Raw genomic sequence first — 25,238 nt, 5'->3', positions numbered from 1 at the left:
TTGATGCATCCTGAAGTCCCTGGACTGAGACTGCTGGGCTAGGCCAGGCTGAGCACTCTCTGCCTGACACTGGTGGTCCAAACTCTCCATTTGAAGAGCAGGTCTGAAGTAATCCCATCTTCCACTATCCCCCCCACTGTCTCTCCCCACTGTTACTTCCTCCCCCTTATCAATCTAAGGCTGGGCTGCCTGCTCCCCACACCATCATGTTTCAGCTCCCTTCCTCTTCTGGGATCTCCCATTTTTCCCCCTCCACCCCCCCTCACAGGGACACTGGGGGAGAAATAGGATGGAGGTCAACTGCTCCTGCAGATGTTGCTGGCTAGCTGTTTCCTGTCCCAAACTAGCTCGATCAGATGTCACAAGGATGGAAAGTGTGAGAGAAGGAGAGAGGACATGTTCATGGCGTGACCCAGCATTTATGGGGCCAGTAACAAGCCATCCCAAATTAATATTTACACCTGACAAGAGGAATGGATCACATCTTTGCAAGCTAGCTCCAGTTGCCTGCTACTAAGTGGGGCTATGAATACATCCTCATTCGTGCTGCCTTTAGAAAAGACTTCAGAGGGCAAGAAGAGGCTAGAAAGGCCTGCTCTGAGAAAACCTCACCTACCATGAACAAGGCCTCGTAGTGCTCAATCAACCTCTGAAGCACCAATATGACAGCAGTGCTGTCTTCAATGTTCACGGCACCAGAGTCCTTCTCTCCAGGCTTCTCTTTCTGCAGGATGTTGGGGCCAAAGATTGTGGCCAAGTTTGAGACTGTCATTTTATTCCCAGGAATCTAGCAAGCAAGCACAGACAGAAATTACAGATTACAGATGTGGTGGCATGAAACATCCCTGGATACCCCATCCCACCCCTGGACAGGGACATGATCTACCAGGTAAGGAAGRGATGTTGATCGGGGTGCAGCCTGGTTACAGGGCCAGCATGAAAGGTTTGTGGTGCTGGAGCACACTCACTCCCTTTCCTTGCATCAGGGCCTCCATTCCCATCTAACTCACTTTCATAACCCCTATCAGAAGGTAACAACCAGCATTTCTACATCATCTTATAATATGGGACAAAGCCTTTGTATCATGCAGAGACTTAGAGCTCTAATTGTCCAGAGAAACCAAAATCAAGCTCAGTATATGATAATGAATTCTTTACGAAAGCTGGAGGTGGAAAAACAAAATTAGGCCCMAAAAAAGGCCCTTTTGTGCTGCCTGAGTAGCCTTCAGCTGAGGCTAATCTGGGCTCTTTGTTCTCTAATTTCAATTTTGCAAATACAACCCAGCACCACAAGCAGATGCTGTATTTTCAGTCTTCTCTGCTGTTCTTTCATCTTGAGTTTGGGGGCATTTGCCTTGTTGGTTTGTTAGGGAAGCAGAGCCGCATCTCACACAATGAAATTGCTGGAAGCAGCCCCAGCCTATGCCAGTACTTCTGAAGGACAAAATTTCCTCTGTGTGCTGAAAGGCCTCACTGTCCTGGAAAATGCACTCTATACATGACTCCGTGGGCTATGATATCCCCAGAACTTCAGCAAAGTGATAGACTTTTCCCAGAGCTCAAAATGTACCAGTGAGTAGCTTCAGGTGTGTGGAATACGGCAACCCAGATTTTTGTTTATAATTCATCTGCTTAAAACAGTCACGGAAAATGCACAAAAAACTCTTTGGCATTTGGCTGGCTGAGCAGTACCCACAGGAACAGACACTGTGAGTCTGAGGTACCAAAGGATTAACCTGGGCTTGTGAGCTCTCCTTCCCACAGATGCAGGCAGGATAAGCATGGGAATCCAGCTCAATAACCTTTAGGAATTCCTGACACTTGTACGTTGTTTCAGCTGAGAAAAAAAGAGAGTGCTAAAAAACTTCCTGAAAATTTGAAACAAAGGGTTTCTGAGGGTTTTTTTCTCAATGAAACATTGTAGCTTCTCTAGTCAGTGTGATACTTCCTTCCAGTGCCTTTCATTTAAGTGGGGAAAGAAATGGTAAAATGTTCAAAGCCAAGGCAGGATATTCCTTTTCAGATCAAAGGACATATTTCCCTGAACTGGTTTCTCATTCCATTGAGATTTGCCCTGGAACATTTTTTTTCTCCTGTTTGGTTTTGACCAAGAAAGTGAAACAACTCCTTCTTTATGTAGTTGACCCTTTTGGGCCAGCCTTACCTCTTGGCCGTCAGCGCCCTGGGAGCTCTCAGCATGCTGGGCCACCTCGTTGAGGAACTGTAGAAGCCGGTGCAGTGTGTCACTGTGGCAGGGGGGCAGCAGGAAGAGCAGCAACTGGAGCGTGGCAAACTGCACTGGGCCCTCCATGGCTAGGCAGAAAGCAGCCTGTTACTTAACGCAGTTCCTGTCCTGCCTGGTACATATTTCCAGCTGGACAGCCTTAGACACATCTTGCCCATAGTTTAAATTCACAAGATCTGGAGGGAGCCAGACTGTGTCCTACCCTTTAGCTAAAAGCATGTGATTCTGGCCAGTATGTCATCCTGTACATCTAGGACACCCCAGAAAGGGCTGCAATGTGGTTGCGTTTAATACTGTACAGCCCCGTAGCCAAAGACTGTCCTAGACTGGAGGGACTATAATGTGGTTATTAAACAAAGAGAGCACAGACTGCAACAACCGCACATGGCAATGCTGTCAGATCAATCAAGGCAGTTGCTCTTCCAGTGACTTGGTATAACATCTCTTCCTCATATTTACATTTCATGCTTCATTTTCCTACCTGTTCTCCACATATGCTGTTTACTCATAGCTCAACTCAGGCATATACACCTGCTTTTGTTTAAGACATATGAGAACAATTTGTTTTCTTATTTCCTTTTTTTTCTTTTCCTTTTCCTGTGTGGAAACTTTTGCTTTCTATGGGTTTTCTGGAAATAAATACCACTGGCTTTTATTTTTTAATAAACTTTGCACACAACAGAGCATGAGGCAACACTGCCTTCCTCTTTACAGGCCTGATGTGTTTCACAGACCTTATTTGACACTCATTCATAACAGGGGTTCATCACATGTTGTGAGAGAACTCACAAACCACAGTATTTTTGAGAAACAGTGATCTACCGCAGCCTAGGACATATCTTGCTTAAGGTGGAGGTGAACTAGCTTCAAATACAACATCTGTGCATTCCACTTTCAGCTCTTTCATTGACTCTTATCTGCTCCTGGTGCACTGACCAAGGAGCTTGGAACTAGGCTATTCACACAATTCATAGCTAAGACTCTAGGGCTGTTTCAGGCAGAGCTCTGAGTCCATCCTCAACCTCTCTGGCATTGCCTGTTTCTGTAACTCAGGCAACAGACACTGAGGCCATCAGAAGCAACTGCCTTCATCGTGGTTAAGAGGAGAGGCTAAGCAGGGCAAGCATGCATGCGTAGCTGCTTCCTGGGATCCAGGCCCAGAGTTGCTGGACTGCGAACCTCAGAGGGGTCATCCCAGCCCAGTCGTTTTCTGATCTCTTACTCATTTCGAATGCACCTACATCTTGTACTGTGGGGTTGGGTAAATAAGACTTCTGCGTTCATCTGATCCAGCCCTCTGTGATTCTGTAAATCTTGATCACATCCTCCTCAGCCTTCTTCTCTCCAGACTGTAGAGTCCCAGCCTCTCTTGTAAGGCAGCTTCTCCACCCCTCAGTCATTTCAGTTGCTTTCCTTCTCTACCTCTCCCTAGAGAAAGGGCATCCAAAGCTGTGCAAAATTCTCCAGGTGTGGGTGCTCCAAGATTTGATGTAGCAGCTAAATGACTAAAAACACTCTGTTTTGTTCTCAATATCCTCTCAGATGATGTCCAACCTTTTACTGCTTTTTTTGACTGCACACTGAGCTGATGATTTCAGAGCACTGCCAGTGATGGCTACACAACCTTCCTGGGCTGTCACTGCCTGTTCCAAGCTCAGCACTGCATAGGCCCAGTTCAGTTTTTCCCTAGATGTATTGCCTTGCCTTTACCTACACTGAGGCTCACCTGCTCCCTATTTCTTGCTCRCCCATTTGGTGAGATCTTTCTGGGGCTCCTCAGGATTAGTGCAATATCTCATAAAACTCAGCAAAGCTCTGTATCATCCACAGACTTGGAGTTCACGCTGCAAGCTCCCTGGTCAGAGGTGGAGATGCTGAAAAAAGCTGGCCCCAACACCAACCTCTGTGGGACCCCACTGCTCATTCTTCTCCATCCTAAATAGTGGCCACTGAACCCTGTTGTGTCCTCTGCTTTAACCAGCTCTCTGACCACAAAAGGACCTTCCCTCCCATCCTGTGTCAACTTAGGTTTTTTTTAATAACCTGTCACAGGACACTTGTCAAAGGCTTTTTGAAAATACATTGACCACTGGATCCCTTTTATCCCCAAGTTACTGGTGCCCTCCAGCAGGGCAGGATGGTGGGATTTCCCTTTGCAGAAGCCATGCTGACTCTTTTCCAGCAGACTATGTTTATCCCTGTGCTCCACAATCTCATTCTTCACTGCAGACTCTCCCATCTTGTCAGGGATGGGCATGACTGGTCCATAGCTTCCCAGATATGCTCTACAGCCTTTCTGTAGATGGGTCTTACAAAACCCTGAAGGAGCTGGCAGCTCAAATTATTGCAGATTTGCAAAATAACTGATCAGCAAGCTCACATCAAATATAATATATGAGTACATATATAACTCTGCAAATTCTACATCTAGGACTTTAAATAAAAGACTATAAAGTAGAGACAGCACAGCCACCTCCAGCTAGGATGCTGTACTGGCCTGCTTTTTATTTGGGAGTCTATTTGCTGTTTTTTTCCTTTGATCCAGGTCTCCCCTGTCACCTGCTGAGATACAGACCATTACTGCTTGTTGTTCAAAGTACAGCACTGCACAAATAGAAAAGATGGGCACTGCAGCCAGTCTTCCATCTTCATCACTATCCAGGCTTTTCTGATCTCTCTGAGAAGATCCCGTGCTGAGACATGCCCCAGTCTCAGGATACATTTACCCTGAAGGAACTCAGTGCTACATGCCCAAGACAACTAGCAGACATGACTGTAGCCTGATGCCTTTGCTCTGGGGGTGATTTCAACAAGGACAGGTTCGATTGTACACCTGCTTTGCAGTGTAGATGTGCTGTATGCTTAGGTACTTGGGCTGGAGAACAGAAAATTGCCTCATACATTCTTGCAAGCCCCTGTACGCATCTGTTCCCTACACCACGTGCCCTGTCTTGCTCCCTGACATTGCACAGCACCTGAAGCAAGCCCATTGGTATTCAGCTGCTCAGTTTTTATGTGGAAGCAGGGATTCAAGGATTTGAGGAATCAAATCTGAGGAGATAAGGATGGAAAAAGGGAAGCAAAGAGATGATGAAGGGAACCAGGAAAGACTGAGGATGGGGGCTGTGGAGTGTGCCTAAAAACTCAGTCACCTGAAACGAGGAGGGTAGGCAGACCTGAGCAGAGCATTTGCAAGGACTCCCTTACAGATAGTGCAAACATGCAAAGGAATGCCAGCACAGCTGGGCTGAACTCCTGTGTAGCGCAGACTGAATTGTGCTGGAGCCTGGGACTGAGCCAGGCAATTGCACAAGAACTAAATTTCCTCACAGATCTTTTTTCCTTACAAAACCGAGACTGGTGGGCGGACTATGCAGAGTGGAAGCAACACATCCTGGGTACTTACATGCTGTGCTGAGAAAGGCTTCATAGAGTTGTCTGGGAATCAATGAATCCGGCATGTCACGAAGAAACTCTTTGAGCAGAGCGGCCACATCATGAATGCTTTGGCGCTCATCCAAGAAAACATCCAATCCTTGGTCAAACTCTTCCCTCAGCTTGAAAATGGAGAAAATGAGAAGAATAAAAGCAACAATCAGTTATTTCTCTTTATATGAGCCATGATCAGTACCTGAGCTGGCTGGCCACTGGCTACCTCCCTGGCTGGCTGCACCGCCCTGATGCAGGGATGTCCAGAGAAGGCAAACCTGCCAGAACCTGATAGCCTGCTGCTGCCGCAAGGAGGACCAGGGGACCAGGAGCTCCTGGATGGTGAATGGAGCCCACAGGAAACTCTGAAATGCCCACCAGGGACCACAAGCTTATCTGCTAAAGGCAGCTTGGAGACATAAAGCAGAATGAAGCCTTCTCTCTATGGCTGGGGGAAGGCTCCAGTGGCTGGCAGCTGGACCACTGTGTCTCCCTGTACTTTCTGAGCAACATTTTACAGACTGTCAGTGCTCCAGGATGTGCCTGTGATATTTTAGACCTCTGCATGCCAATGTCTGCTTTATTCATTTCCCTGTCATACAAGAGTCAGTCCTCTGAATGCAGTACCGCTACAGAAGCTGCAGTAAGTGTCTCACTTTACCTGCTGAACTCTTTTCTTGGAGCTCCCAACGCGGAAGATGCCCACTGTCTGGAGACCTGGGAAACAGACAGATTAATGCTCTGCATGCACACAACTCCCCACAGCCCTGACTGGTCCTCAGAACACCCCAAGCAGGTTAGCATCATGGAAACAGTTCTGTTATACTGCATGTGGGACCGTCTGTCCTTCTCCGCTTCCATAAAGAGAAGATAAAAATAAAAGTTTTGGAACCATGAGATTTACCTGGGATTAATAATCTGTGGGTCAGGGACAAGAACTCACCTTTACCGTCACTTTGAGCTATGCACTGAATTCACAGGGGAGTTAAGGCCAGAACACACCAGGAGTAGGACACTGATACGCATGGGTGACATTTCCCTCTCTGTCCAGAGGCTGCATCTAGCTCAGAGAACTCTCCCTGAGGGGCAGGAGATGGCAGTGCAATCTGCCCCAAAAATCAGCTGCTTCCTCTGGTCTCTAGAAACTGTGAGGCCAAATTGCCCCAGCTGAGCACTTACTGTGTATCTATTCTGGGACTGGCCATCTGGCTAGAAAGAAATGCTTCTTTACCGTGCATTTCAATGTGTTGGCAACATCTGTCCACAATCCTTGGGACTTGCCAAGTGATAGGGTTGAGGCTCAGCATCTTTTTCTTGCCCCGGCTTCTCCGCAGATCCAGCTCATGGGGATGTGACAACTGCAGTGCCTCCAGCAGCTTGGAAGTGTTGTCACTCAGATCGGTGATGGAGTCCACGGACATTGCCCCCTGAGATAGAGCACAAAGGCAATTTGCAGGGTGGCAGGAACTACCCCACGAGATCACAATACGCCGTCATTGCTGTGACCTCAGAGGTCTGTGGGAAAGGCAAGCATCACTTCTGAATGAACAAACAGGTCTACAAAGAGCCTACCTTGGGCTGCAAGAGAACCACAGAGAGACCTTTCATCTCCCAAGCATCCATTTATACACACTGCTCCTAGTGTGACGTGTTTCTAAACACAGCCTTCCTAATGGGGCACAGTCAATGTTACAAGCTGACACAGGGAAAGAGGAAACATCCCCACATCTTTCATCTTTGACTGTGCAGTATGCTGGATTTAGTTACCTGTACTGGAGCTGCTCTACACCAAGAGTTACAGGCACTTAGCAAGAAGCAGGCCTGGGGCTCTGCTCCAAAGAGATGAGGCAAACCAAACCTGAGCTATTACTCACTTCACCTCACAGAAAACAAGATTAATACCAAGAAGAAGGTGGCCAAGGCCAACCAGCTGCACTGTCTTCCTTATCCTTTGATGCAAGGGGAGTCACTAGTGAAAGCACAGCAGTTCAGAGACATGGTTGATGTTCCCACAGTAGTGAGGGGTCTCACCCTGCTGTGAGGCAAGGGAGCCAACATGACCCACCATCAGCGGCCACAACTTCTGATGAGAATTCAGCCAAAGAGGTGGCTGTTCCATGGACACGGAACATCACATCTGTTCACAGTGCTGCTTGCCAAGCCTTGATGCAATGGATGAGCAGAAAAATCCACACTACTGATGATGAATCTATACCCATCTCCCACAGCTTTTGGCACCGTGGCCAGGTCTTTTCAGTAACCTTGGCTTTCCTCAGCTCTCAGACTTGATAAGAGCTGGGCCAGCAGACAGTGGTGCACCCTTCATCATCCATCTTTTGGGTGGAAGTGGTCCCTTGAGCATGTGAACCCTGTCCATTCCATTTCCTTGAGAGCAGACAGGGACCAACCCAGCACACAGCATGAATAATTCACATTCATAGAGACAAGACCCTGGGAAAACACGTTAATTGCTGAAGTCAGGGCCTTCCCCAACTTGCAGTGCCATCATAGCATGAAATTGCCACACAGTTTAGTTCATTTTTGCAATCATACCCTTCGCTGGTTCCAGGAGCTGTTATCAAGAAAAGTGGGGGAAAGTGGCTCCTCAGAGAACACCTTGCAGGGTACCAGCCCACAGCTTCTGCCCAGTGGAGACTTCTTCTGTATCTGAGCCCGAAATCTTATCACTGTCGCTTCTACTTCCAAGCAGAGCCGGCGACTGCTCTTCACTTCTTCCTGCAGTTGCTTGTATGCGCGATCATTGTCGATGACTTGGAAGAGTGGGATCCCAAAAGTCTGAGGAGAGCCATCTAGGGAGAAACACAGGACAAATGGAAAAGTATTGCTAGCAGCAAAAACAAGAGGGAGCAGCACTAGCATAGGCCAGCTGCCAAGAACATGTGCATGCCTGGCTGAAATAACCTGCATCAGCTGTGTCTGTTCAAGGGTGACAGTCTTGATACTCACGGCATTTTTCCCAAATAACCTTTCCCCCCCGCCGCACCTGCTTGTAGATTCAAGGAGACCCCTGTCTTACTTCCAACCTCCACTTCCACCCTAGGCCAAGGGGCTTTGCAACTGAAACATGAGTCATGTGAAAAAGGAATTCCTTTTGTAAAATATCAGCCTGCTGCTTAATAATGTCCTTGAGTGGACTTATATTCATATGAAGAAAAAACAGTGACTGTTAATTCCCACTAGACCATGCTCTACACTTCTGTTTTCCCCAGGTTTGTGGCTGACATTGTTCAAGGGACAATAAAATCAGAACCCAAAAGCAGTGAGATTTGGGGGTGGAATACACAGGTAGAAATAAATATTTATACCTATGTTTGTGTACATCCATATAAATGCATCAGTGCATTCCTACACACACATGCATCCTTTCCATACACTCTCACATGTTTGTATACATACCATTACAATGCACACACGCTACTCTGGAGAAAAGCAAAACAACATGGGACAATGTATCTTATTGAATTTAGGCAGGCTGCACCTCGCAGTTCAGCTCCATCAAAAATCGCCAATTCTGCCATCAAGGGCCCAAAGTCTAGGTGAAAGGGAAGCTGCTCACCTTTCTTCTCCTTGGAAAAGCTCTCCAGTTTCTGGCGGATAGATTTACTACCTTTAGGGCCAACTACAGGGAGAAAAGAAAGCAAAAGTTATGCGACATGTCTGCTTTAGAACGGCCCCCTCTTAACACATTTGACCTGCACCCTCAGCACAGCCACAGGCATCTCACTTGGGCAAAGGGATGCTGAGTGCCTGGAGGGAGGTCCCTAGCCGTTGTCCAGAGGGGAAGCCTGGGGCCATGCAGGCTGGCGTGTCGGACACCAGCTACCCAGGGGAAACAGCCCCAGAGAGGGGCCACCTCCCTCCTGAGGAGCAGAGGGGACCTCTCTGCACCCCAGCATCCAGACGGCAGGATCTCATGGTGCCAGACTATAGCCTTGGGTTAAAGACACCCCTGAAGTGTGAGATTCATATCATCTGGCCCAGACCACAGCCCTATAAAACTCTCACCATCAGGGCTAGCAGCAACAATACGCACTTGCAAAGTGCCTATTTTGCTGTCACTCCAGTGCCTCCCAACCATGTGCCCAGGAACACTTTCATTGCCATGGGGCACATCCCTGAGGATTATTGATGTGCACAACAGCAGGGAGAGAGGGGCTGCTTGATGCAAGCATGGCTGAGACCCATCACTATTTCCCCGCTGTAAGCTTGCTCCCCACGTGCAGGTGCCCAGCAGTGAGTTAACCCCAAACAAGTACCACAGCATCTCCTGTGAGTCCTCCCCCAATACCACAGCTCTCCAACATCCCCACATCCTTCTACCTCTTCTGCAATGATGCCAGGTCCCCTTGGCCCCACATGTGACATGACAGACAAGGGCAACACACTCCCCCCATTCCCTACATCCCACCCTCTACATCTCCCCACTGCACCCACAGCAATCTCTTCAGCCCCCCAGCCATGCCTTACTATCACCTTCCTAGATACAAGCCTGAAGGAGTAATCCAGCAATGCACAACAACTACAACTTAGGGTGAATGATCAAGGAACCACCAGACAGCCAACAAATTAACTGGCATTACTCAGCAGAATCAAAATGAACCACAGCTGATCTTTTGGGTGGCACCCCAGCTTCCTACACCCAGCTGAAGGAAACTCCTGATGCTAGAATAGCTACCAAACATAGTCTGCGTATGGGACATGCTCTGGAAGATGGTGGTGGGCAGGACAAAAAATTTGGCTGAGAACAGCAGCCATCAAATGGGTTCTCACACACAAAAGGCCAGTGGAAAAATCTTAGCTGTCCAAAGGTTGTAGCTTAAAACTGTTCTGGTCACCTTTATATTCTGTCTTCGTGTTATGCATGACCCTATATTAATGGTGATGTCCTAGTGATTACTTAATGACTTGGAAAGATAACTCAGTTCAGTCTCAGAGATCTGGTCTCACTACTGGAAAAAAATGCAGCCCTGGAAAAATTTTTGTGAATGATTTACAGAGCATAGACAAGTAAAGTTAGACAAAATACATACCATTCAGAAATCCCATACTGGTCCTAGAGAGTCACACCCCATTTCTAAGTATTCCCCAATTTGTACATCCAAGGACTGCAGTCAGCATTTTTTGCCACAGTAATGAACTGAAAACTCATTCATTATACACTCTAAATCCTTTCTAGGGTGCATCATCCATTCTGGCTTGTTCCTTATTCTAAGGAATTCTCTTCTTAGACACAGTTTATATAAATATTTGGGTTATTTAGTAAGATTTGGAAGAGAACTATTAAAGTTGGTATGAACAGTATGTGCATAAAAGAATAGCATAGGTTAATTATTACACAGCATCATATGTGTTGTTTCATTCAAATGACCAGACAGCAAGAAGACAGAGTACAACCTGGAGCCACAAAATACCCAGATAAGGAAACAAAAGGCCAGCAAAACTCAACAATTTCACCGCAGACCCAGCAGGGGTGATACAAGGCACTGAGGCAGAACATCACAATAACTTTCTACTCCTAAAGGGTATAAAAGGCCTGTCCAAAAAAGGGGTTGCCATCGCCAGTCAAGAGGAAAGAGAAAGAGAAAGCCAGCTGAAAGTCTAGAAAATTGTATCCTGAGTGCAGGGCACATGCACCTGGCCAGATGCAGTGTAGATTCTCTGTCTGAAGGAGAAGATTGTGTTTCAGGATACTTCATTTCTTAAGAGTTTGACAGAAACAAACCGGGAGGCAACAAATATTACAGAAACCATCATGAGCCCCTTCTCCAGAAAACCTGAGCTGGTATCTCCAAGACGGAGTAATGCATATGACCCACTACAAACCCAGGAGATGAAGTCATCCACTTTTTCTTGAGATATATTACCACAAGCTTAATGCTGTACATCCTCCAAAGATTTCATCTTTCTGATTGAACCACAGACTTGTTCCTGCAGGACTGGCCAAAATGAGATGTAGTGCTCATTCTGTGTTTCCTCTGTAGCTGAAAAGGGCCATCCTGAAGAGGCTATTTGCTGTTAAGGTCTCAGATGCTGCTGAAGTTTGTTGGGACAGAATGATGCAAGGACCACGGGAAGGAGAAGAGCAGCCACAAGCTGAACCAGCTGAAGGCTGCCCCGAAGGATGGTTCACAAGGGGCTGCACACCTTGTGTTCCTGATAGTCTAGGCCCTCCCTGGAGAAGTGAGGGTTAAAAGAGGTGCTGAACACTTTTTCCTTTAGGGAAATAATAACAACTGCTCAATAAGCGTTTATTAAAGAAGGCAGGAATTTCGCATTGGCAGCTGTTGGGGAACAAGTACAGGTCAGTGCATGGACCAGAGACCACAGAGCCCAAATTCAGGCATTTCCTAATTTTGTAAGCTTCTCTTTAAAACACTGAGATGGGAATGCAATGTTTCCGGTGCAATATTTTAATACCTAATCCTCAGCTGGAATCTTACACTGACCCCAGCCAACTGCAAAAAAGTAATAGCAAGTAGAGATCTAAGGGACACAAAGATGGACCAAAGGATAGAGGAATTCACCAGACAGCAATTGCTTCCTTCAGAGATCAGGTGAAGGTAGTGCCTAAATACACACAAGGATGAAGACCAGGATTCTTCAGTACCCTGTGCTTATCCTGCAGGAAGAGAGGAGCCCAATGAACAAAATGCAGCACATGTAAAAGGAAGGAAGGGAACTTTTTTGCACTGCACTGCACTGTTCCCTAGAGAAGTTACTGCTGCAGGGTATCACTGAAACCAGGATCAAAACAGCTCAAAAAAAAAAAAAGGTATGTGGCCAGAGCCCCCCAGGGACTGTGATATGGCCTGTGGTGGATGGTGCTGCAGCCCTAGGTCAATTGGGTGTTCTGGGAATGGGGGGGAGGGGCGGGCAGCGTTCTCTCATTTTCTCTTCTTGAAGCTATTTCATTGCACAAAATCTTTGAAATATTAATTAAAACAGGAAAAAACTCGGCTCTCACTCCTACTAAGTAGGTGCAGTTACCCTCTGGTACCTATTCACTGTCCAGTGTGAGGTTGAGGTTGGGCATTAGGAAAAGCACCTTCCCCAGGAGAGTGGCACGGTGCTGGGACAGGTCCCTGGAGAGGCTGGGAGGCTCTATCCTTGGGGGGTCTCAGCCCCAGCCACCCTGGACAGGTGCTGGCAACAGCCCTGCTGTGAGCATGCAGTGGGGCTGGTGACCCCCTGAGGTCCCTTTGCCCCCGCATTGCTGAGAACATGCGACTGTACAACTAGTGAGCTATAGGCATCTTCTGCCCTGCCATGATACCAAAATATGGCCCAGGGAGGAGGCATTTGAAGCTGGTCTCCTGTCAACTCTTGAGTAACAAGTACAATTTGGAAGGAGTCAGTTGGTTCCTCGCTAGCTGTACTTGCTTGGTTAGATGTGTAGACATCTGAGCATATATCCCAGCCATCACAGGGGATGGAGGTAGCTATGGGAAACCAGAAAATGGCTGTATTCCTATATAGGTCAAGACAGAGGATCACAGTCCCTGTGGAGCTTCTATATTTATCTGACCATTAATTTCAGCAGCACATCTTCTAGCCTTACATAAGCCCTATCTCAGCATCAGGACTTTGTGCTGAACATTAATCCACAAAGCAAAGTGTCCCATCCCAACAGCATTAATATGGCCCCACTGGAAGACCTTGCCAAGTCTTGTTGCATCTGTTTTGGATTAGGAGACTCAAAAGCAGACAACAGGCAAGGTCACATTCTCACACTCCTATGGATGCACAAAGCCTCCTTCAGAAGGCTGATGAGACCTTGGAGGCTCGGACCAAAGCAGGGAAGAAAAAATAAAATGAACCAAAAGTCATAAGTAGGTGTCACAAATATCATCCCATAAATATCATCCCATGTTATGAAGTGTGGGTGGGGGTGAGTTGTAATAATGGCTGAGATGCCAGCCCTCCCTCAGCAGGACTGTTTTCTCCCATCTTCTACCTTTAGCCAGGCTGAGATCTCCAACAAGCAGCTTTTCCTGCAGTTGGTAGAGGGCAAGCTCTTGCAGACTGGCTCTTTCCAACTCTGAAAGGCTGTGCAGGGGCACGGGTTGCATTTTGGTGCTGTTTCCTGGCAGAAGAGCTGAGATGCAGTTCCTCTGAAAAGCAAATATGTAAAAATAAAAAAAGAGTCAGAAGCACATCACTGACACATTTATTCTGGGAGAAAAGCTGTTGATAATGCCATGCAGCATCTTCCCAGTGTGCAGAGGACACTTGCTCCCTCTTTTAGCTCTCTAAAGAGGCTGCTGATCTCCAGGTGTCCCTAGCCACATCATCTCACCTTGAGCTTCCAAGTGAAGGGCTTGGAGGCATTGGAGAGGGTGCAGGGGATCTTGGCCCTGGCTCCCAAGACCCCATGGGCTCCTCAAGGCACTTCATTGCTTGCCAGTTCTGGCCACATCTTCTTCCACGTGAAGCCCAAGACCAGCAGGTCTTGGACTAGCTCATGTACATAAAATGGGGCACGTCCTGATTAGCACATCCTGAAATACAGTTCCTGGCTAGTGTCAGCCCCTGAACCATGCTTCATGTGAGCAAAGTCAGGATGGAGGCAAGTCCAACTATCTGCTTACCAAACCCAGATGGATAATGTGGTTCCAAAGCTCAATGAAAACTCATGTGAGAGAAACACAAGTAAGCAGCACTTAGCCCTACTTGGTCTAACATTGTGTCTAACATGCTTCTCTTTCTCTCTTTCACCCATCTGAGAGATGCTCAGCAAATATACACAGCCGGGGCTGTCCCTCTATCCCAGCACATCCTCACACTGCACCTGCAGACTGAACCCTGAGCTGCATAGGTTTGTGGCGACATCAGGATTGGCCCTAGGTTTCTTCAAATTCAGACCTTCTTCACTCCCCTCCTGGAGCAGTGACATTTAATGAAAAGTTTTTGGCCACTGTGGCAACCTGAGCATTTCCCAGCTCACTTCACACTTGCCCTCCAACGTGCCCCACCAAGTGAGGGTGCCTGAATCTTGTGGGGACCTTCTCATACTTGAACATTACATTAACAAAAATGGGCACCAGCAATTCATTTTCATACAAAATCAGCTGAATGCTACTCCTTACCTCCTGACTGCAGCTCAACACAAGCATAACCAGCTGCTCGGGCAGTAGGGGTTGGGATGAGCTACCAGGCTCAGACCAGTCTTTGTAGGATGCTCTGCGGGCACATACCACTCCTCTCATTCACCCAAGTCTTCAGCTCCTGTCATGCACTAGATCCTGAGGTACAAGGAGTAACTGAGAACTGGCAAWTTCCCAAGAGCAGCTGCAGAATGGCTCTGACTCAGGCTTGTTTATGGTGGTTATTTAACCCAGGAGCATATGGGCAGCATGCACACCACCACTCCCTCTTGCCTCTTACAATATGTTGCCTAAGTCAGGGAGAGACTAAATGGACATTTTCCACTCTGCAGAAATGTAGGTTTAGCAGTTTGCCCTTAGGGTGAATAAAAGGACTAGATCATGGGGGKTTTTTTTAGTCATATAAAACTTCTAAAACCTGAAAATCAGGACACATTCCATTAAATATGACTTAAGGCCTTATTTTATTTAAGCTGTTCTTCTCTACTGTTTTTCCCTGTTTTAAATTTTTATTTTTTAATTCAACACTTAACACTGAGCTTCATTTCTTCTAAATCATTCACTTACAGTATTGACCCATGCCTCCAAAACCTCATCATTACAGCCCTTACTCTCATTACAGAAAGAACTACAGCTAATAGCAAATAGCCCTGGGCAGGTTTTGCTTGAACACTCCACCGCCCTATCTCCAGCAAGAAAGAGTTTCATCAGCCTCGAGGCAGTAGTCGCCACCGAGCTTTCCTCTCTTGCATCTTTTCTTCTCCCTGTTGTTTCCAGCGTCCTGAAAAGGCCAAGGACAGATTCACACCAACTCCCCCAATCCTCTCCCGCACTAACCTCGGTGCCTGCTCTGAGACGGTCACAGCGGCTGCCTGGGAGTGCTGCTCCTCCTGCTGCAAGAGCTCAGGAGCCTGCCAGCAACCCCGACTCTGCTAGTGTGCCCAGCAATGCCTCCTCTGGCACCAGCAAACCGGAGGCACAGTACAAAGAGCAAAAAGCAGTAGTAAATGGAAGAAAGAAACCAGGTTATCAGCATGTACACAGAAAAGACATGTGGTCTGAGTACAGGATACAGAAGGAGACTTCCCAAGGAGGGCTTCAAAGCAATAGCAAAGAAATAAATAACTGGAAATATCCTAGATCCAGTGCTAAGGGTGAAAATGCCCAGGAATGCTGGTCCGGGCAGCGCAACAGAAGATAGTCTGCGCAAGTTCTTGTATTAGTCTCAGCACGGTATGAACTGAGCACCTCTGTCCCCTCTGCCTGGGGGAGGAATTTTGTCTGTGGCAGTGTTTGATTTGGCCACATTTTCAATTTTTAAGGAGATTTAGAAAGTTATGTAAATTCAAAAAAAAAAAAAAAAAGAAGTTATGAGGCTCCACAAAAGGGCAACCATAAAGGGAATTAAGCCAAAGCCAAAGATATTCTTGAACTATTTCAAGTTTGTTGCAAAAACTAGTGCCTCTGCATGGATGTGATGACAAAAATGAGATGCAACATAGCCAAGTTTTTKGGTTGCAGCTCAACACCTTTGTATGCTTAAAACTTGCCACTGGGGTATGCAGATGCCTGTGACTGTCTACTACAACTGGACTCATGGCTAAATAACCCAGGAAGAGCTGTGGTATGCTATTAACATTGCAGCTAATCTTCCAAGCCACTGGATTTAGCACTGACTCCTGTGTGAAGTTTGCAGCTCAGGGGCCAGAGAGTCATAATACCTGACTCTGCAATATTTAACTTCTAGGTCAAGCACAGCCCAAGGGGGCCTACCTGAAAAGGGGCATCTTCATTATTAAATTATTAAACAACAGCAAAATCTGTTGTTTAGTCATGCAGATTTCTTTGACCCCCTTAGCTTAATCCAAGGCGATGCCTCCCCAGCGAGGCCCGGCAGAGGCCCGCAGTCTTGAACTCCATACAGCTTTTTGTAACATTTGACTGCTGAAAAAAAAACAGGGACAGGCAGAATTTGTGCCTAAGCAGGGGGCTCACGTGGGTCTTCCCAGCAGCCCGTGAACTGATCCGCTACCAGCAGATGCAGCAGATGGGACAGAAAAGCCCTCAAGCCAGGTGGCCCAAAGGAAATTACCTTTCTGCTGCTGAGGCTCACAGCTCCGGACAGAACCGCCAGAGGCCACATTTACAGCCACTGCCCGAGCTACAGGGTTGGTCTGAGCACAGAGTCACTGAGGATGCAGCTGCCTTAGGGAAAGCAGGAGGAAACCTGATTAGAGAAGGGAGAAGAACAGAGAGAAAGCAGGAAGGAGAAGTGAGGACACACAGCTGTTTATCTGGCCCTACTGTAAGCCCTGCAAGAACAGCCCTACAAAATGACACCATCGCCAGCTTGCCATTTCATAGAGGGCATTAACACGGCAATTGCTCTCTGCACTAACTTTCCACGCTTATTTTTAGGACTAGGACTTTTTTAAGTTAAGTAAGTCTCATGGGAAAAGCTTGACTCAGCTGCCCCTTCTATTCCCAAAGAGCTACATTTGCTCCCCCATTTTCAGCAGCAAAGTTGCCCTCTTTTCAGATGGAGCAAAGGAATTGTATTTACCTTCCTTGCTTTCTCCACACAGTGTGATCGGTGACAGCCTGGGCCCCTTTCTCTTCCTTCAAGATGATGATTTTGAAAGCAGCATCTCGGCCATGTCCTGCCCCGTATAGAGGGTGAGGGGAGCCTTCCCTGCCTGCTAGGAGGATAAGGAGCAAAGAAGTGGTGGAGAGGAGAAGGCTGCAGCTGAATGCAGCCGCGGGGACGAGAGGGGTGATGAGAAAATGAATTTCCTGCCAAGAGAAATGAGAGCCAGAAACACAGTGTGGAGATAGAGGGCAGGGTTAAATGGAAAGGAACAGCACTTCCCACGCCCGACAATGTTTGTTCCCTAGCAGAAAGGCTTGTTGCTCAATCGCCACTACCCCTATACTTTCCCTACCCCTAGTTACCAATAATTAAGTCATCTGCCAAAGCACTAGACACTCCGGCAGGGGAAACCTGAAAGGGAAATTTGTTGCTCGGGTGCTAGTCGATGAAGGGATTTCACCATGACTCTCCATGCAGACCTCTGAACTGCTCCATCTCAGCATCTTTGAAATGCCCAAGTCTCCAGCATGGTTCAGGCTGGGCAGGCTGGGCCAGGCACACAGCCCAGGGCTGTCCTCTGCATCCACAGTGGGTCCAAGAGGCTGCATGTGCCTCAACAAAACCCTCGCCTTGAAGAGCTCACAGGCCTGGCAGGGTAGATGTACAGTTAGCGTGGTGTACAATGTGTCTTATGTGGTGGATTACAGGCCCTGGAGGGCCTTACAAACAAACAGCAACCCCCAAGACGTGCAACGTTCACACCAAGAATTGGTGCCTCCTGCGCCACAGGCCAGGCTCCCAGTCTGTGACATACTGATGTGGGTGCAATGGCACATTCCCTGGGCAAAGCCATGCTGCTCCAGTTCTCCCAAGAGCTGGCGGTCCTGCTGCAGCAGTGGCTGCTGCTGTGCACAGCTGGGGAGACACTGAGCTGATCTGTCCCCCAGATGTGGCGCAGTGCCCTGGGGGGATACGTTACTGCTCTGGGCAGAGGGGAAGCCAGCTGGCGAATGCACTGCACAGGTCCCCTCACAGCGTGAAAATCAGTGACTGCCAGCATGAGGTTTAACGGAGGAGTGACTCTGCTCCTGCCTCAGAAAAGAGGGGAGATGTTTACAGCCCCTGCCTTTGCCCCAGGCTTGCCCACAGAGATGCATGGTAGGTCAAGCACTGGAGCAACGAGACTGATCTGGGACTTGTCTCACAGCTGACAACAATGCTAACAGAGCAGCTTTCACCCATGCAAAGGGACCCTCCTCTCCCCCTCCCCAACACCATCAAGGCCTCTGCTGTTCCTCTACGGCTGGAGCTGCTCTCCTGGTGACAGGAATGCGAGATGGGGTCCTGAACAGGATGTCCCACCACATTCAGCCTCTGCTCAATGGCAGCCCTCCTGTCCCCAGCAGGATTGCTAGACCCATCTTCCATGTAGCAATTCAAGCTACATGAAGTTCAGATGTGCTCATGGGTCCATCTCACTGATGAATGCAAGGTGACTTCCAGCTTCTGCTCCAAGCGCAGGGTGTGAGTCTGTAAAGCACAGCACATTGCAGCATGGAAAGAGCCACATCACCTATACACCACCTGCAGTGCAGGAACCTCCAGGTTGTCTTGGTTGCCCTGCTCACATACCCCAGCTCTTTTTTCACAAAGCATCGACACTGTCCCACATGGGCAAATGCCAAACACCATAGGGCTTAAAGCTGCCACGCTGGTAGCTAACAGCAAACCAGTCAGCTGCATCATGTGCAGGCCATGGGTCTCTGCCCAGGCAGGCATCCACTACCAGAGGGCTGGCTCATTCTGCAGTGCCGAGAGCTCGGGCACACCAGTGATAATGAGGGTGACAGCAGGGATGCAGTGACCTACAAGAACCCCAATGCAACAAGATGAGCCTCCTGTACATAATTAGTGTTTGGCCTTTGAAAGGGAGCAGACAAAAAGCACCAGAACCATTCCTAAACTAGTGAATACAAGCCTGTGATTCAGCAAGGAGAAAAAGCAACGAGGCAAAAGCACCCTCCTTACTCTTGTGGCTCTCCACCAGTTCTGTGCACCCCAGAAGCACACTGACACAGCCAATTGCCATTCCTGTTTTTTTTCCTTTTGCCCTTCTTCGAAAAAACCCTACTTGCAAAACACAGCCAGAGCCCCTACATGCCTCTCTTGGCTTCCCTTAAACACACAACATTATTTTTCTTAACATCCACCCAAAATACTGCCATAATTAGCAAACTCCATTTGCTCTGAAGAAGAGGGAAGGAGGTCATAGACCTTGAATTCAGTGACTGTTTAACAAAACATCACAAGCGACCAGCATATATGGAGGAAGTGTTTCATAGCTGTTTGCCCTGACTCACTAGCTGTACTGATATTTAGGAATACTGCTGAAATGTGCTTACTTAAAGATTTCTTGCATGTGTCATGCATTTTCTACACAATGCAGAGTCACTGAGCATGGTTCATGGGCTTCTCTCTGCTCCCTACTCTTCTTTCTCTTGTCCCTATACCATCTCCAGGCAGTCGGTCATTGTGTCACCAGTATAAAGACAACCCTTGCACAGCTCCTTATAGTGGCACCTAAAGAGAGAACATCATTCTGCCATCACAAAAATTCATCCTTTACCCACATCTCAACTACCATGCACAGCTCCAGATCCCACCTTAAAGGTATGTCCTAGAACTGGAAGAAGTTCAGAGAAGGGCAAAGAAGGAATCAAAGCTCTTGAGACCAGCTGTTGTGCAGGCAGGATCCATATTTGGTCTGCACAACAGCTCTGGGTATGCTTGGCTGTCTGGGACACATTGAATTCACCTGCAGGTGGGAACATGCATTTTGGAAAACCTCAGGGAAGGGTTTTTGAAGCCCAGCTCCTGTGGGCATCAGTAAACGTTGGGCGATGCTGGCATAGCGGTCACCTCTTAGCTGGAAAGAGGTCTGATTAAGGACTCTCTCCAAGCATAGGAGGGTTCAAAGCTGCTTCTTCTGAATAACAGGGATTTTAAGATTCCTGCCCATGAAGGTATGATGCACTCCAGGCTGCTCAGATCCCAACTTGCTGGTGGAGCTGTCACACTTTGTAGCAAAACCCCCAGCTAAGAGGGTTCCCCAAAAATAAATTATAAACAGCTCTGGTCACAATCCCAAATCAAAGATAACAGAAAATAATTAAGCACCCTCCTCCTGTGGAAAGAATTAAAGACTTGAAACATGAGATTGCAGAAAGCAGTAAGAAGCTGCTTAAACCATTGCCACAGGAGAAATAAGTTCGCACTTGTTGATGGCTGAGGTCTTAAGTGCTTAAATACATGGAGGAGTCTGCATGACTGAACTCTTTTCTAGGATTACACAAATCCTGAAAGTCCTTTCTTGCAAACCATCCAGGAAAGAGCTACACCTTCCCTCTGGCTCAAATCCTTCTTCCCAACCACTAAGACCTGAGAAGCATAGAGATTTTGCTCTCTCTAATACTTACGCCATTGCTGCATCAGCATGGGTTTCTCTGGGGCTTCTCATTTTTGTGGCAGGAGCAGCTGTAGAGTACTTACACAGGCAAACTTACTTTCTTGCTCCAAGCGGATTTGTACTTGCTCAAACTGTTCTTTCCTAAACCTGACTTCTGTCATATCTTTTCTCTAGACCACACCTTTTACTTTGCCCTTAGTATTCACGTCAGCCCTGAGTGCATGTCTTTGTGTTGCTGTCCTTTCAGTTTTTAAATCCTCCTATAGCTTTCATCAATTTAAGCACTGATAGCCTGGTTGCATTTTGGTACAGGTGAAGCTATGTCCTGCCCAGCCATTTTCTATCTAGCTTCGTGTCAGCTAGGAGATAACCCTAAACCTCTCTTCTCCTGCATTAGTTTGCTACCAGCAGTAGATTTTTGCTCTTCTTCCAAGCAGCTGTAGTTGCCCCCTTGCCTGAAAAGAGCTGGATTTTTTGAGGATTCTGGCTCAGAGGTCTTGCACAGACTCGAACCCCAACACCTCTATGAGTCAATACGTGCGGCTTTCCAGAGTGGGTAACCTTGCACCTAAAACTGCCCCAGGCCACAGGACTGAAAGGTGACGAACACAACTCCAGTCTTTTCAAGGAGCAGCAGACTAGGATGTGCAGAGCAGGAAGTCTGACATCTAGACATGCCATGGTGTAGAGACTGAAAAGTAGATGTCTACCGCAAGGACACTGAAGCTCCAGGTTCTTGGAGAACTTGGTCTCACCTTACCGATGGAGTTAACCTCCTTCCCAACAGCAGGCAACGCAAGTTAGATGAGAAAAGAAGGCAGCAAGGACAAGACTTGAACATTAAAAAAATGTTTATTCCTTAAAAATACAATGTCCAGCTGCAGTGACACAAATATTCACAGAGGATTTCTTTAAAAGGGTTTACAGCTGCTTGCAGTGTCGCAATCCTTCCATGTCAGGAGCAGGCAGGCCGCTGGCAGGCAGGCAGCTAGGTCCCAAACTGAAAGGTTCGGTTCACCCGTTCCCACTATCTGTGCTGGAACAACCTGTGCACAGGTCCCCTGCTAGCTGCTCCAGCTCCAGGAGGCATCCACTCCCAGAGCCCTCTGAAGATAGAGGTTTTTTGTTTGTTTTTTTAAAAAAAGCATTTTAGCCTACATCTTACTAACCTTCTGCACAGGGTTGGAGAGCCTGGAGTTTACTAAGAACACGAGGAACAGCCTTTGGGAGATTCAGGAGGCAAAAAGCCTGTGCTGCCTCCAACGCTTCTAGAAGCCCAGTCTTGAAAGCAAAGTGGGTGGAAAAATTTGACAGTAAGCCAGAAGGAAAAGCCATTAGTGAAATACAGATCTGAAGTAGGCCCTCCACCCCACACAGATCAGTAGAAAATTAAATACCCTTCCCATGTAAAAGATTATTTACAGACTGATTCTGCAATGCACAGACCCAAAGAGGCACTGCCATGATCCCATGCTGCTGCTAGTGACCACTGCCTTCCTATTAGCTTAACTGTTAAATCATTAGTAGAGAAAATAGTGTGAAAAAGAACTGATTGTTAGGCTCAGAGAGGCTCTGAGTCACCTAAATCTCTTTTTCTGTTTAAACAGAGCTCAGTTTTTAATCATATAAATGTCTAAAAGAAAAAAAGCTGTTTTTCCACTTTTGGTGGTTCTAGAAATCAGAAAACAGCTCTTTGTTGTTGCTTCAGAGAACAGTCTATGGCTGTTATTACTAGTAGAAACAAGGTACAGGAGGAGAGATTTGGGCACACAAAACACATACACGTTGGCAAAACACATAGTTAATACGCTGTGCTTAAAAATATCAGACATGAACTTTGTCCACAAAATACATCAGACAGCACTTGATCGTTAACAAAATAACTGATCAGAGAAGCTACACCACTTGAATTTTCTTCCAGGTGCTGCTCTGGACTTGTGAGTTCACTTACATATTATTCCACCCGAGCCTGTGATGCGTGCAAGGTAATCATCATGAACAGAGGTAAGAGGCATCCTAAGTTTTCTTGATGCACATGTTCTGCTGTTGTTTTCAGTGTTAAATCAGTCACGCTGAAGCTCAAGTCATTTTCAATCCATCAAAGCCACAAAACTTCCATCTTTTCTCTAGACTAGCCCCCACCCCACTCAGCTCCTGTTTGAAGGTATGTTGGAGGCGGGTCATGAGAACTTCCACTTCTGTGGTGCAGATCTGTGAAAAGGAAGGGAAAATTTCATTGAACATTAACAGGCTCTTGGTCAGAGAAGCCTTGTAATGACTGGCTATATTCAAGCTCAACGCACATTTAATCACTGAAGTATACGTAGGCTTTCCCTAGACATCCATCCAAATACTAATGGTGATAATCTTGGGTGCAGCATGTGCTATGTTGTTGTCACACTTTGGGGCTAATTGGCTGCAGATACAAACAGTACTAGACATAAGGTGAAAAGGACTATCCTAATTTTTTCCATTTTGAAATGCAACATAATGGATGAAAAACTCCCAAGCATTTAAATAACTGAATAGTGAGTACTTTTACCACTGATTCAACAATAGAGCTCTCAGCTAGTGGGGTGCAGAAATCAGGTACATGGGGAATTTTGATTCACATCCTGAATGGTCACGTGTACTCTTCTACAATGCAGCTACCATGCCCATAACAGCAGGCGAGTTGGTCAAACAGAGATAAGAGATATCAAATCTGGAGTTTACATTGGTGCAGGAAAGTAACATAAATATGAAAGAAGGCTAGAATTGCTAGAGCAGGTCAGACCAAAGGTTTGTCAAGCCCAGAGTCTTGTTTCAGATAGTGACCACCAGTGGAGAAATATTCCTCCCAATTCGTGCCCCTAACAGGACCAGAGCTCTGGCACAGCCCCAAGGATGTCACCCTGCCCTCTTTCAAAGGTGACTCTTGGAAGCTTTCTTCAGTAACCACCTTCTGTAGTAGCTTTTTACACTTTTATAATGCTGCAAGTGGTAGGAAGTGTAATATCTATTATATAGCTTTCACATACCATTGAAGCTTACTTCTGAAAACACTCTGGCAAAGCCTAAGTGTTTCCTCCTCAGCACCATCTCCAGTAAGTGCTGAAGCTAGAGCCTCTGTATCATTTCCACTGCGGTTGAAGCAGGGTGCCTACCTGCTAGCACCTTTACTTTGCACAGAGAGGTGTGCATGTGTGTAGCACAACAGCTACGTAAACTGTGTCCAAAGCCATAATCAGATTGGCAGGCAGACCCAGAAATGTCACTATTCAAGCACTTACTAGATATAATCAAATTTCAACAAGTAAAAAAATTTCTAAGGTGCTGCAAGTTAACAGCTTCAGGAGTTAGCAAGACTGCAGAGGCAGTGCACACCTGCAGTTCAGGTACCTGCGACTGTTTTACTGCAACAGGAAAACTGAAAATTTGTTTTATTGACAAGAATTGAAGATTGCCTCTGCTGTGTATTTCAGACTGCTTTGACACACAGTCAGAGCTATCTCTGCACAATAGCCTCATACACCTGCAGCTCAGGCAAAGCATTAAGACATACTTTTGGGAAAAAAATACGGATATTTTCCAAGATTGCAGGGCACTTCAACATCATTTGTACATGTTTTGTTGATCTACCACAGTTACAGTTTTAGCTCCCTTTATAGTTTGCAGAGTTTGTGGCTCTATAATTGCAGTACTATGATTTTCCACATGTTGTGGAGCTAGGTTTGCATCGACCGCACTCCTCAGCAGTGCTTCCTGTTGCTGATGTTCATATTCATCTCTGTCACAGTGGATTCAGTTTGATCATTCTGTAACTTCAAGTCTGATCCCACTGAATGCTTTCTAATGCAAAGCATAACTGGATTTTCAAGGAGATAATCTTGGGTCATTTCTCCTACCATCCCTCCAAACTCATGTTTGACTCTGGCCTTCTCAAAGAAGCAATACTCTTTCCAGGACATGCTCAAACATGTGATGAAGATCATCACCACCAACTTTGCAAAATGGATTTGGGTTTGGCAGATGCACCTTTGTCATCACTGTTTTGTAATCAGGTAGAAACAACAGTCCACTTAAGAGAAACAGAGAAACAGCACAAGCTCAGGTTGGTAATGGATTTGGTAAGGCAAGGCCAGCCTAAGACACCAACCAGAGGGTGGACACCCCAGGAGGTGCATCTCCACACTTGCATTATCCAGCAGCTGCAAGGCTCACAGTGCTATGCAGAGGTTTTATTGGGATTGTTTCATGACTTCAAACTGCCCTGGATGTAGGATCTTAACTTTTGTACTGTCTGCTGACCTGCTGGCCTTCTTGGTGAGACTGATGGGCAGGGAACAAAGGAAAGGTATTCTTCTTTCTTCCCTACTGGCAGCTTCAAGAAACCAAGTTCTG

General features: G+C 46.9%; 2 protein-coding genes across 20 annotated transcripts in view; both read right to left on the bottom strand.

The window, feature by feature from the left end:
* Positions 1 to 17,749, bottom strand: part of ARHGAP36 (Rho GTPase activating protein 36) — a 30,478-nt gene extending 12,729 nt beyond the window's left edge. For 3 of the 8 annotated variants that reach the window (XM_026072145.1, XM_026072146.1, XM_026072144.1), the window contains exons 1-12: positions 17,363 to 17,743; positions 16,892 to 17,000; positions 15,637 to 15,755; positions 14,782 to 14,937; positions 13,650 to 13,806; positions 9,252 to 9,314; positions 8,228 to 8,484; positions 6,906 to 7,101; positions 6,336 to 6,391; positions 5,652 to 5,802; positions 2,165 to 2,313; positions 617 to 787 (exon numbers count right to left, since the gene is read on the bottom strand). In XM_026072145.1, coding sequence (XP_025927930.1) covers positions 617 to 787; positions 2,165 to 2,313; positions 5,652 to 5,802; positions 6,336 to 6,391; positions 6,906 to 7,101; positions 8,228 to 8,484; positions 9,252 to 9,314; positions 13,650 to 13,806; positions 14,782 to 14,901 — 1,320 coding nt within the window. In that variant the 5' untranslated portion in view covers positions 14,902 to 14,937; positions 15,637 to 15,755; positions 16,892 to 17,000; positions 17,363 to 17,743. Of the gene's footprint in view, positions 1 to 616; positions 788 to 2,164; positions 2,314 to 5,651; positions 5,803 to 6,335; positions 6,392 to 6,905; positions 7,102 to 8,227; positions 8,485 to 9,251; positions 9,315 to 13,649; positions 13,807 to 13,991; positions 14,194 to 14,781; positions 14,938 to 15,636; positions 15,756 to 16,891; positions 17,027 to 17,362 lie in introns of all 8 variants that reach the window. The other 5 variants (XM_026072143.1, XM_026072139.1, XM_026072138.1 and 2 more) reach the window with 5 other exon arrangements.
* A 3,939-nt stretch (positions 17,750 to 21,688) lies between these two features.
* The window catches only part of ENOX2 (ecto-NOX disulfide-thiol exchanger 2), a 68,102-nt gene continuing 64,552 nt past the window's right edge, over positions 21,689 to 25,238 (bottom strand). For 11 of the 12 annotated variants that reach the window (XM_026072108.1, XM_026072103.1, XM_026072104.1 and 8 more), the window contains one exon: positions 21,689 to 23,066. In XM_026072108.1, coding sequence (XP_025927893.1) covers positions 22,935 to 23,066 — 132 coding nt within the window. In that variant the 3' untranslated portion in view covers positions 21,689 to 22,934. The remainder of the gene's footprint in view (positions 23,067 to 25,238) is intronic. The other variant, XR_003254586.1, reaches the window with a different exon arrangement.

The sequence above is a fragment of the Apteryx rowi genome, unplaced genomic scaffold (genome assembly GCF_003343035.1).
Source record: "Apteryx rowi isolate R43461 unplaced genomic scaffold, aptRow1 scaffold_338, whole genome shotgun sequence".
In the NCBI taxonomy this organism is placed as follows: Eukaryota; Metazoa; Chordata; class Aves; order Apterygiformes; family Apterygidae; genus Apteryx; species Apteryx rowi.
This window is presented reverse-complemented; position numbering and strand designations above follow the sequence as displayed.